Below are 11,057 nucleotides of genomic sequence, written 5' to 3' on the forward strand. Positions count from 1 at the left end.
CCGACGGGGAATCTCATCTTTAATGTCCATTTTCTCCAAACAACACTTTTTTTTAAAAGATTTGTTTTTTGGGCTTTTTATGCCTTTATTCGATAGGACAGTAGACTGACAGGAAATGGGGAGAGAGATGGGGAATGACATGTGGCAAAGGTCGTCCGGATCGGGAATCTAACTGGCGACGCCAGCAGGCATCATAGCCTAGTATATGGTACGCGCCTTGACCACCAGGCCAGCGGGCGCCCCCAAACAACACTTTTAAAGCCAAGGATGGCATTAGATTCTCGCTACAAAAACATAACAACAAAGGCATCGATCGGCCATTTTAGAAACCACATGGTGTGACGACCGCTCCCGTTGTATGACGTCATGACGTCAACCCGGAAGTATTTACGCAATGGACTTCTGGCCTTCAAAATAAGACAATGGAGCGTAATGGAGCCCTGCGAGCGGCACGCTGCACATTTAACCCGTTCATGTCTGGAGCACTAAATGGGTTAACCCTCTAAGGCCCACGGTTGTAATATTACAACATTTGTATTTTATCCAAAAAAAGGTTTAAATCATTTTATTTTAGCTCCCCCTACCACCTAAACACCACCATTGGATTCTATTGTTTAGTATTACAATGCCATTGGCCACAATATTTGCATATAAATACCCCCCACAGGGGCTGACATTCACACCCTTAATATGAATACCGCAATTTCACTTTTACAATATTACAAATCTTTTATATTGTCTCTGCTTTGTTCGTGTTTGTGCTAAAAGTGTGGTTTTGATTGATGTTTCACCGTACATTGATGGTATGAACTATACATCCACTTCCTCGATCACTGAGCTCAACCCAAGGTCCTACTAAAGTTCAACATCACTTTATTTTCTGAAATAAAATGTATTTGCTTTTTTTTTTAAATATACATCATACACTTTGCTTTTCTCTCTCTATTTGTATCTACAGAATACAACTCTACTCCTTCATTTCGAGTGATGTCACCTCTCCTGGTATTTAGCAGCCCCTCCCTGATGTGGCAGCCTTGGGTTTAGAGCGCTATGTCGGAGCCTCTGGAGCCCAGTGAGGAGATAGTGGAATGGTTGACTACCCTGCACCTGCCCCAGTATGCCCTCTGCTTCCAGCTCGGGGGCTACCGGGCTCTGGAAGACTGCAAGGATCTCACAGATGAACGCCTCCTCGGACTCCGGGTCTTCCCCACGGGCCACCGTAGGCGTATACTCCGCGGCTTGGAAGCCCTCGGGTTGGTCGGGGAGGATGGTGAGGAGGAGGAGGAGGAGGAGGAGGTGGGGAAAGGGGAGCAGAGGGGTACACGTAAACCCGTGACATATCCGAGACATGTCTTCCTGAAGGATAGGAATAGGGGGACTTCGTGCCCACAACCCCAGCCAAGAGAGACGAGGGAGTCTGGTGTGGACGGGACTCAGTCGTTGCCTCCGGGAGCGGGACTGGCGGCGGCGTTGACCGACGCCATCTCCTCCGACCCGCCCCAGCCGGCACCGCGGGACCCCCGCAACATCTGCAGCCGTTCCTCGGCCTCCTTATCGACCGCCAGCAGCAGCAGCGATTCGCTGTCCGTCTCCCCTCATTCCGAAGTGCCCTCCGACTGGGACATGTCCTCCGAAGACCCCTCGTTCTCTAGCACCGACTCCGCCCCGTGTCCGGCCGCCGGCGTCTCGCTCGCGCCCTCGTCCTCTGCCGACCCCGGGGTCTTCCAGGGGGAAATGGTGGAGAACAGCATCTACGAGGGGGGCACCAGCTTCAAGGCTCCCAAGGGTCAACCGCGGCCCACTCGCTCCTACAGGCTCCGGCATCGGCCTGTCCCTGAAATCCCCAAGCAGGTCACACTGCCACCTCAGGACTGGTACGTTAAGTTAGTGGTTCAAAATAATCTTATTTTAACTGGGGCAGATGGGCGGGCGCGGCGAATCTCTCCGCGAGTCTCTGGCCAATAGGATGTGTTCTCCTCCCCCCACCCCCCTCTGCTCCTCTGCTCAGCGCAGAGAACGCTGCTGCGTCATGACGTCAACACATTCGGTGCAACGCTCTCTGCACTCTAATTGGTTAGGGAAATTCTACACTTCCTCCAACAGTGATCATAACGCGATCGCCCAGGCTTCTTTTTCTTCCGATCGCCAAAAGAAGTCTGGGTTTCCGAGGCTACATTTTGTATAACACGCTTCTATTGTGAAAATAGCATTGCGAGGCGTTTGTGAGGCGTTGTGACTGAGGCGTTGTGACTGAGTATGTAGATCGGCTATTTTCACAATTTCTTCCTCTAATACTGTATTTGACATTTTGGCCAATGTTTAATTGGTCATTTTAGAGGTCAAAAAGTCCTTGAATTGTCACTTGTCTTTGGCTCTGGGGAGTTCAGCAAACCGTCTGCCAGTGACATCATCGATTGGAAGATTTTATTTTTTAAACACGATTTATTTTATTTTATATTGAGATTTTTATTATCACAAGAACAATGGCTTCCATTATAACATTGTAACTTTTCAGGAATAGAAAGCCTGCAGTTTCTATTAGCTTAGATTCCCCATCGACGGATTTCTTAACTGCCCACATCCCTCCTACGAGACACAGACAGAGTAGAAAAGAATTGTGCCATTTTATCATGAATGTTTGTGAGGACCAATTATATGAAGATAGGTAAAAAGTGGTGAAGCTGTAAGTAACAGTCCTCAGTTTCAGACAATCAGCGACATTTTATGCTAATGTTTCGGGTAGGACTTGGGTCTAAAATAATACCAAAATACATATTTTCGGAAATGAATGTTTCGAGTAGACAGACAAATGAGTTCTAACACTCTAAATCAACGGGCTTATCAGCATGAGAGGCAGCTCACAACAACCCAAAAATATACAGCCACGTACAGTAGTAACATTTCCTTTGTTATAATGTTGCAAGGTTCTATTTCTAACTCATGTGTAGGGATGGGACGATATGAAAATTTCATATCACAATTATTGTGACAAAAGAAATCGCGATTTACAATATCAACGTCATAATCAAAATCCATTATCCTGGGGCAGAACATTTGACAAAAAATAGCAGATCTACAAGCTCACAACGCGTCACGTTGTGACGCGTTGTGAGCTTGTAGATCGGCTATTTTTTGGCAAAGACATTTGATAAAGAGTGAAAAAAAGACTGTATCAAGTACGTATATTATAAGTACCTTTTACCAATTATAGAGGGTTTAAGTGGTACCGGATATGCAGCTTGGCAAATAAATGTGAATTGATCCCAGTGCATGACGGAGAACGATATCACGATAAATTAAATCTCCACGATACGATACGATTATCGTGAGTGTTTTTTTATCACGATAAACGATAATATCGCGCATCGTCCCATCCCTACTCCTGTTTGAATGTACACTACCTGTCAAACGTTTGGACACAGCTTCTCACACACATTGAATGAGAACTGTGTCCAAACTTTTGCCTGGTAGTGTACGCATAAATGGAAATAACCAAGTAAAAGCACCTTGCGGCTTGAGCTAATGGAATGGAGAAGGAAAGGGGGACAACAGCAAGGTTTATTTGTGCTTTGTGAGAATGGAGCAGAGAGGGGAAGAGTGTGCGTTTGTGCATGTGCACGTGTGTGTTGCCAGCAGTAAGTGATGGAGCCGCACTGTAATAAAATAAACTCACCTGCTAGAGGAACTGTCTGGCTTGTGATTTACACCTATGGAAGTTACACAGCAATAACCGACTAGTTTATTTATTTATATTTGTCAGGGTTCAGGTCAGTGGGGCTGTTAACCCTTTAAGTGCCTATCCCGAACATGTTCGGGATATTCTGGATCAAAAACAATTTTTTATTTGCTATTTTACTTACCCCGAGCTGCTTGGAGCAACGTCGGTGGTCCCGGCTCGCCCAGCGCTCACCAACGAGAGACGCTAGATGCTCCGACGATTTATTCCATTGAAAATGGTTTAAAATAAAGTTTAGACCCCCCCAATGTTCACCGAATGTTCATTGTAGGCGGCGCGACGTATTCCAGGGTGCCTATCCCGAACATGTCCGGGATATATAATAAAATTACTTATTTTATCGGAGGCCTCAACGAAGCCCCGGTCTAGACGTCCATCCTTGGCCGGGACTTAGACTCGGCCATCCACGGGCCGTATTCGCGCTAACGGCCGCATCGCGCCGCCCTCTCCAATAATAAATCACATCTTTAGACAGGATTTTCTCCGGATTGTGTCCCCAGACCCAAAGAGAAAGTTTTTTGCGGCTGAAATAGCTTTAGATCGGGCTTCTAAATGGGTTAGCATTTTGGCTACGTGTCAGCTAGCTTCCTCCTCTCGACACCCATAGCATTGACTGGAGTGAAAACACAAGCCAGTTGGGAGAGGGTCGACGAAAGCTATAAAGAAGGTCTATGGAGAAATTTCTGGCACTCTAGCACCCCTTGTGGCCGGATGGCACTGTATGAGTTAAGTATGACATCATTTTGTAGGCAGAGGAGAATTTCTGCCCCCAGTTTCCATGAATCTTTTTACTATTTTTACTATTTACACATTTTTCTTCTCTTTGTTGTTGAAAGGAAAGTGTTAGAATTATACTTTAGTCGTTATTTTTGTCTCGGATCTGTTGAAATAGCGAGGGACAGAAAATTCTCTGGGGGCAGAGTTCTCCTCTGCCTACAAAATGATGTCACGGCTTAAAAGCCCTTCAGTTCGGGCTTCGATGCACTCATTTGGATTGGGTTTTAATTCTCAGGTCCTTTGAGAAATCTCAGAGGCCTGACATGCCCAAAACAAGGACACCACGTGAAAGTGGTTAAAAATCGATGCTAAACGGCTGCATAATTACAGACAAACTAAGGTCATTAAAAAGTCAAATACACACACAAAAGACAGACACGCTGCCTTTTGTTGGCCTGGCTTATGCTTTGAGGTTTAACCCTGACTTATTGGTTTTCCAAGAGTGTGAACATCACATTGTCAGCATGCGAATCAAAGGGCAAATCGCAGGAGGCCTCCATCTCGTCTCATTTAATTTAGTCTTACGGATTATACCCTCCTCCCCCCCCCCCCCCACACACACACACAGACTTGCATAGTTTAATCATGAAACGTAATGCCTTCCCGTGGTATTACCTGTGCGACTACAATAATTACTTCAATAATTAGCTGATTTCTCTTCATCCTCAGGAGTGCACCACCGGTAGCGCTAACAACCAGCCCCGAACGCCAACCCAGCTCCCAGGGTCCCCCTGGGGCCAACGACGCCATACAAAAAGGTACAGAAACACAAGTTTTTTAACTTTTTTTCTCGCTTCATCTCTGCCATGAATATTTCATTTGGCAGCGGAGTCAGCAGTGCTGTTGTTTGCCCGGATGAAAGAATGGAGGGTAGTGGGTGTGTGGGTAGGTGGAGGCGAGGGGTGGTATGAGGGTGTTGGTGGTGTTTGGCAGCTCTGCGCTGCGGAGAAAGCGGCACGCTGCTTTGAGTGCGTGCGTGCGTGCGAGTGTCGCAGTTGGGAATTTGGGCTTTCTTTCACTTCTCGTCCTGTGGTGAGACCCCGGTGTTTATTCCTGCTGCCCCGGCACACCAAAAGTTTTTAGAAATGTTTTTGCTCTTCTCACAATCCACAATCTTGTAGTACACATAGTGCAAATATGATTTGGGATCTTTTTTTGTTTGGACTTTTAACCCTTATGTGTTATTGAGCTGTATATAGGGGTATGTGTCACTGTCTCTCTGCAGGCAGTTGGCTAAGATGATGCAAGTTTAGTTTTTGTTACAGCTAGAACAGGGTTTCATGTCTCTGCCTGCATGTCCCCACAAAACTAGGCCAATCACAGCAAGGTTTGTCTATATCAGTGATTTCCAACCGGTGGGCTAAGGGCCCACTGGTGGGCAAGAGGGTCCCCAAATAATTGGCAAAAATACAAAGATTTTAATGATAATATAATAGGCGTGTAACGATTCACTCAACTCATGATACGATTCAAAACGCGATTATGTTCACGATACAAGTTTTTTTAAACATTTTTTCAGACAAAATATATACTTTAACTCATACCCTGCCAAAAAAGAAGTTTCTATGATAAAAACGTCTTTAAAACATCTTTTTCACTATGGACCTCCCTGCCAGACGTCTTCTGAACGTCTTTTAAAAAAAAATAATAATAAAAAAAAAATAAAAAAAAAAAAATGTTTTTTTTTTTAATTTTTGGACCTCCAACAGTGTACTAGGCATGATCGCGATCGCGAAATTGCATGTTTAACCCCCCATACCAACCCCATCTTTCAAACATGGCAGCCATGTTTGTTTACATTTGAAGAAAACATAAGGGCTCCTTTCTCCTGAATGCCTGAACGGATTTCCAAGCGGATTTTTTTGTTTGAAAGCTGTGAAAAGCATGCACATGCATAGTGCATGATCTGTGCACGAATGTGTGCACCAGTGTGCACACTATTTTTTTTAACCCTTTGTTGGCGAACCGGCAATATAAGAGGTCATCCCACTTTAAATATGGCACCGACTGAGTTAAAGTATTTCTCTTGATGGAAAAGTGGTCACAAAACTCATGTTTAAAAAATGCATTCCATCAAACCTTAGCTTGCATGCTAAGGCAGATCATACATGCAGGTAGTGCTGTACTAACAAAGAGTCAGAGTGAAACTGGCTGCCACCTTTCCACATTAACCCATTTAGGCCTAGGAGTATTGACTACTTTAACCATTGAAAAATAGCAGATATACAAGCTCACAGCGCGGCACCGAGTGCCGCGCTGCGAGCTTGTAGATCTGCTATTTTTGAAAAATCATGATTTTTTTTTTGCAAGTCTTTGAATATATCTATTTAAAAGTGAACATTTGTAAATCAAATATTTGCTTCTGGGGGGTCCCTGGAACAACATATTTGAGATGGGGTCCGTGGCTAAATACCTGTAATTTTGGGGCTCCTTGACATGAAAAAGTTTGAGAATCACTGATTTAGAAGTAGGATTTAGAAGTCGGGTCAAAGATCGGGTCAAAGATATTCATAGACTTGCACACATTTTCACGATTTTTCAAAAATAGCAGATCTACAAGCTCGCAGCGCGGCACTCGGTGCCGCGCTGTGAGCTTGTATATCTGCTATTTTTCTAAGGTTAAAGCATACAATAGTGGTTAAAGTGGTTAAAATCTAACGCGACTCGGGCGCGTTCCAGGTATTTGAGAGTTAAATTCACTTCTACATTCGGCACAGTTTACTTTTCTTTCCTGGTTCTCTCTCTCTCTTTCTCTTTCTCTCTGTCTCTTTGTTCAGTGTACCTTTACTTTTGTGACTGTCTCTTGGTAGACCTTGTTTGAAACTTTTGCTCCGTGCAGAAGAACAAGAGTGGGACTATAGAGTGACGGGAGACGCCGCGAGGCTGCGAAGGAGGCAGGGATGAAGGAAGTAGCGATGGGACGATATGAAAATGTCATATCACGATTATTGTGACAAAAGAAATCGCGATTTACTGTATTATCGCGATAATCAAAATCCATTATCCTGGGGCGGAACATTTGCCCAAAAAATAGCTGATCTACCAGCTCGCAACGCGTCGCGAGCTGGTAGATCGGCTATTTTTCGGCAAAGACATTTGATAGAGAGTGAAAAAAAGACTGTATCAAGTACGTATATTATAAGTACATTTTACCAATTATAGAGGGTTTAAGTGGTACCGGACATGCAGCTCGGCAAATAAAGGGTGAATTGATCCCAGTGCATGACGGAGGACGATATCACGATAAATTAAATCTCCACGATACGGTTATCGTGAGTGTTTTTTATCACCATAAACGATAATATCGTGTATCGTCCCATCCCAAGTGGAAATGGATGCAAAACAAGCGGAGCCGGGGGGAGAGAGGGATCCCAGACAGTCCCAGAGCAGGAGAGGGGGAGCTTGCCTAAAAAGTTACAGTTGATCTCCCGTCACAATGAGGATTACTACAGAGGTTATACCACGGAGCGCATGGCCCCGAATCACATTATGAAAAGGTCCATCCCAACGCTGGGAACAGGGAAAGTGTCGCTCACACGCTTTATTGTGCGTGGAGGTTTGTGCGCCACTGTTCTCGCCAAGCCTGGCCACAGCAGGACGTCTGCTCAATGTGTTTGAATGAGGAAGAAAAACCTTTTTTTCTCGCTTTGGGGCGGGAAAAAAAAGTTAACGTATACGTGAGTGGAGTGTCTGCATGCGTGGCCAGTGAGAGTGACTGCATTCATTAACATGGAGCAGGGGGGGAAAAAACAGCGTCTGTGAGCTTATGCTTGTGCACCTGATGTGATGGGTTTCAAGGATAAGATTAGATAAATATATCAGGGTTGGTGACCGGTTTGGTGCCAATAAAAATGAACTCATTCAGTCTTTGGACATTATAGCCATCTTCTGATGCACATGAAGCCTAGTACCCCTATTCTGAGACGAACATTCCGCAAAAAATAGCAGATCTACAAGCTCACAAAGTTGTGTTGTAAAAAGCTTGTAAATCAGCCACAGTACTTTCATTTGGTGTGGATGGGGGAAAAAGGAGGGGACCAAGTATAGACCCCTGGGGTACCCCCGATCAACAAAGTATATAGGGTTTCATCATTGTTTTTAAACCATCATACCAAAGTCATTGCATGCCTAGCAGCCCATTGACTACTTTGTTTACACTAGCCAATCAATTTCCAAAACACACCACAGTGTTTTTCATTTTAAATGCATTTTTCCTACCTTCCAGGAAGATATTGGCTTCCGTTTATTTCAGCAATCAACTTGCAGAGACTTGAAACTTGCTTGTGATGGCTTATCCAAAACAGCTAGTGAACGTATAGTGATCTAATGCCGCTGAAAGCGTGGCTTGAAAAGAAAAGCCTAGACGAAAATACTCCTAAATAGTAGCAAAATTCAAAAGGCCGCATTATCAGCCGCAGAGAGTAGAGAAAGTAGAGAACTTTAAGCATCAAGTTCAGCCAGGACCACTCTCATAAAATATACGTCATTACAGCTTAAAGGAAAATTCCAGAATAAAACATATTAATCCTTAATCAGCCTTTTATCACGTCTGTACATACCTGGTATGATGGATTTTTATCATAGTCCTTCCAGTTTTTACTTCTCCTGGACTCCTCAGATCTCTCTCCCACAGCCAAAACGGCGGTCAATTGAGGTTCTCCCAAAGCGCTAATTTTCACCGCTGCAAAGTTACTTTTTTCTTCATAAATCTTCTATTTATAGTTCCAAGACAGCCAGTAATCCATTGTTTTATCGCAGCTTGAGGGAAATGGCCGTTGTTGACATGATCCCAATAGTACTCACAGAAGAAGAATGAAGTCTCGCGTCTCGCGTGATTACCCGCGTTTCCTTTAGCTTTTTCTTTAGCGCAAAGAAAGCTTTCTCCTGGAGTTATTACAGCCAGTATGTACACAACAAGGCATCGTGGTATATATATAAAAATAAGAAAGCAGAAGAATATAATCTAGTTAGTCTATTGATCGCTAGAATCTAGTAATATGACTGAGAAGGATTCATAACAAAGCATTTTAACGGACTTCCTGTAGTCATAAGGTAATTCTATTACCTTTATTTATTTTATTTTTTCCTCAATACATTTCTTCGATTTTATTTATTATTTATTTATGGAATTACTTATAAAATAACTTTGACGTGTATTATTATTTGTAAACAATGTAGGCTACAATATAATCACAAAATAATCGTATTTTCCTCAAGACATTCTGCAATGCCTCACCAAATAAACGTTAGGTAAAAAGTACCTCATGAAAGACACGTTTCTGTGGTCATGGTAATTTTTACCTAAAGTTTATTTGGTGAGGCATTGCAGAATGTCTTGAGGAAAATACGATTATTTTGTGATTATATTGTAGCCTACATTGTTTACAAATAATAATACACGTCAAAGTTATTTTATAAGTAATTCCATAAATAAATAATAAATAAAATCGAAGAAATGTATTGAGGAAAAAATAAAATAAATAAAGGTAATAGAATTACCTTATGACTACAGGAAGTCCGTTAAAATGCTTTGTTATGAATCCTTCTCAGTCATATTACTAGATTCTAGCGATCAATAGACTAACTAGATTATATTCTTCTGCTTTCTTATTTTTTATATATATACCACTTTGCCTTGTTGTGTACATACTGGCTGTAATAACTCCAGGAGAAAGCTTTCTTTTGCGCTAAAGAAAAAGCTAAAGGAAACGCGGTAATCACGCGAGACGCGAGACTTCATTCTTCTTCTGTGAGTACTATTGGGATCATGTCAACAACGGCCATTTCCCTCAACCCGCGATAAAACAGTGGATTACTGGCTCTCTTGGAACTATAAATAGCAGATTTATGAAGAAAAAAGTAACTTTGCAGCGGTGAAAATTAGCGCTTTTGGAGGACCTCAATTGACCGCCGTTTTGGCTGTGGGAGAGAGATCTGAGGAGTCCAGGAGAAGTAAAAACTGGAAGGACTATGATAAAAAATCCATCATACCAGGTATGTACAGACGTGATAAAAGGCTGATTAAGGATTAATATGTTTTATTCTGGAATTTTCCTTTAAACAATGCAATAGAAATACCGCCACACAATTTTGTTTTTGTGTGGCACTATCTTCCTGTTCAGAAGTCCACTGCTCATCCTACTGCATGCAGGGAAAAAGCAAGGTGTTGTAATAAATCTCCCCCAGGGGTCCAGAGAACGAACAGAACCTGTAGCAACAATGATACAATACTATTGTATCATATGTAGGGATGGGACGATACGCGATATTATCATTTATCGTGATAAAAAACACTCACGATAATCGTATCGTGGAGATTTAATTATCGTGATATCGTCCTCCTCCGTCATGCACTGGGATCAATTCACCTTTTATTTGCCGAGCTGCATATCCGGTAGCACTTAAACCCTCTATTATTGGTAAAAGGTACTTATAATATACGTACTTGATACAGTCTTTTTTTCACTCTCTATCAAATGTCTTTGCCAAAAAATAGCTGATCTACAAGCTTTGTGACGAGTTGTGAGCTTGTAGATCTGCTATT

General features: G+C 42.9%; 1 protein-coding gene across 1 annotated transcript in view; it reads left to right on the top strand.

Annotated features, from left to right (window-relative positions):
* Positions 1-1,050: 1,050 nt before the first annotated feature.
* Positions 1,051-11,057, top strand: part of arap2 (ArfGAP with RhoGAP domain, ankyrin repeat and PH domain 2) — a gene marked incomplete at both ends in the record, with an annotated part of 239,703 nt that continues 229,696 nt past the window's right edge. The window contains 3 exon segments of the mRNA XM_080741531.1: positions 1,051-1,874; positions 5,183-5,271; positions 10,636-10,676. Of these exon segments, the coding sequence (XP_080597657.1) occupies positions 1,051-1,874; positions 5,183-5,271; positions 10,636-10,676 (954 nt within the window).

Source organism: Nannobrachium achirus (assembly GCF_963921795.1).
Source record: "Nannobrachium achirus genome assembly, chromosome: 14".
Classification (NCBI taxonomy): Eukaryota; Metazoa; Chordata; class Actinopteri; order Myctophiformes; family Myctophidae; genus Nannobrachium; species Nannobrachium achirus.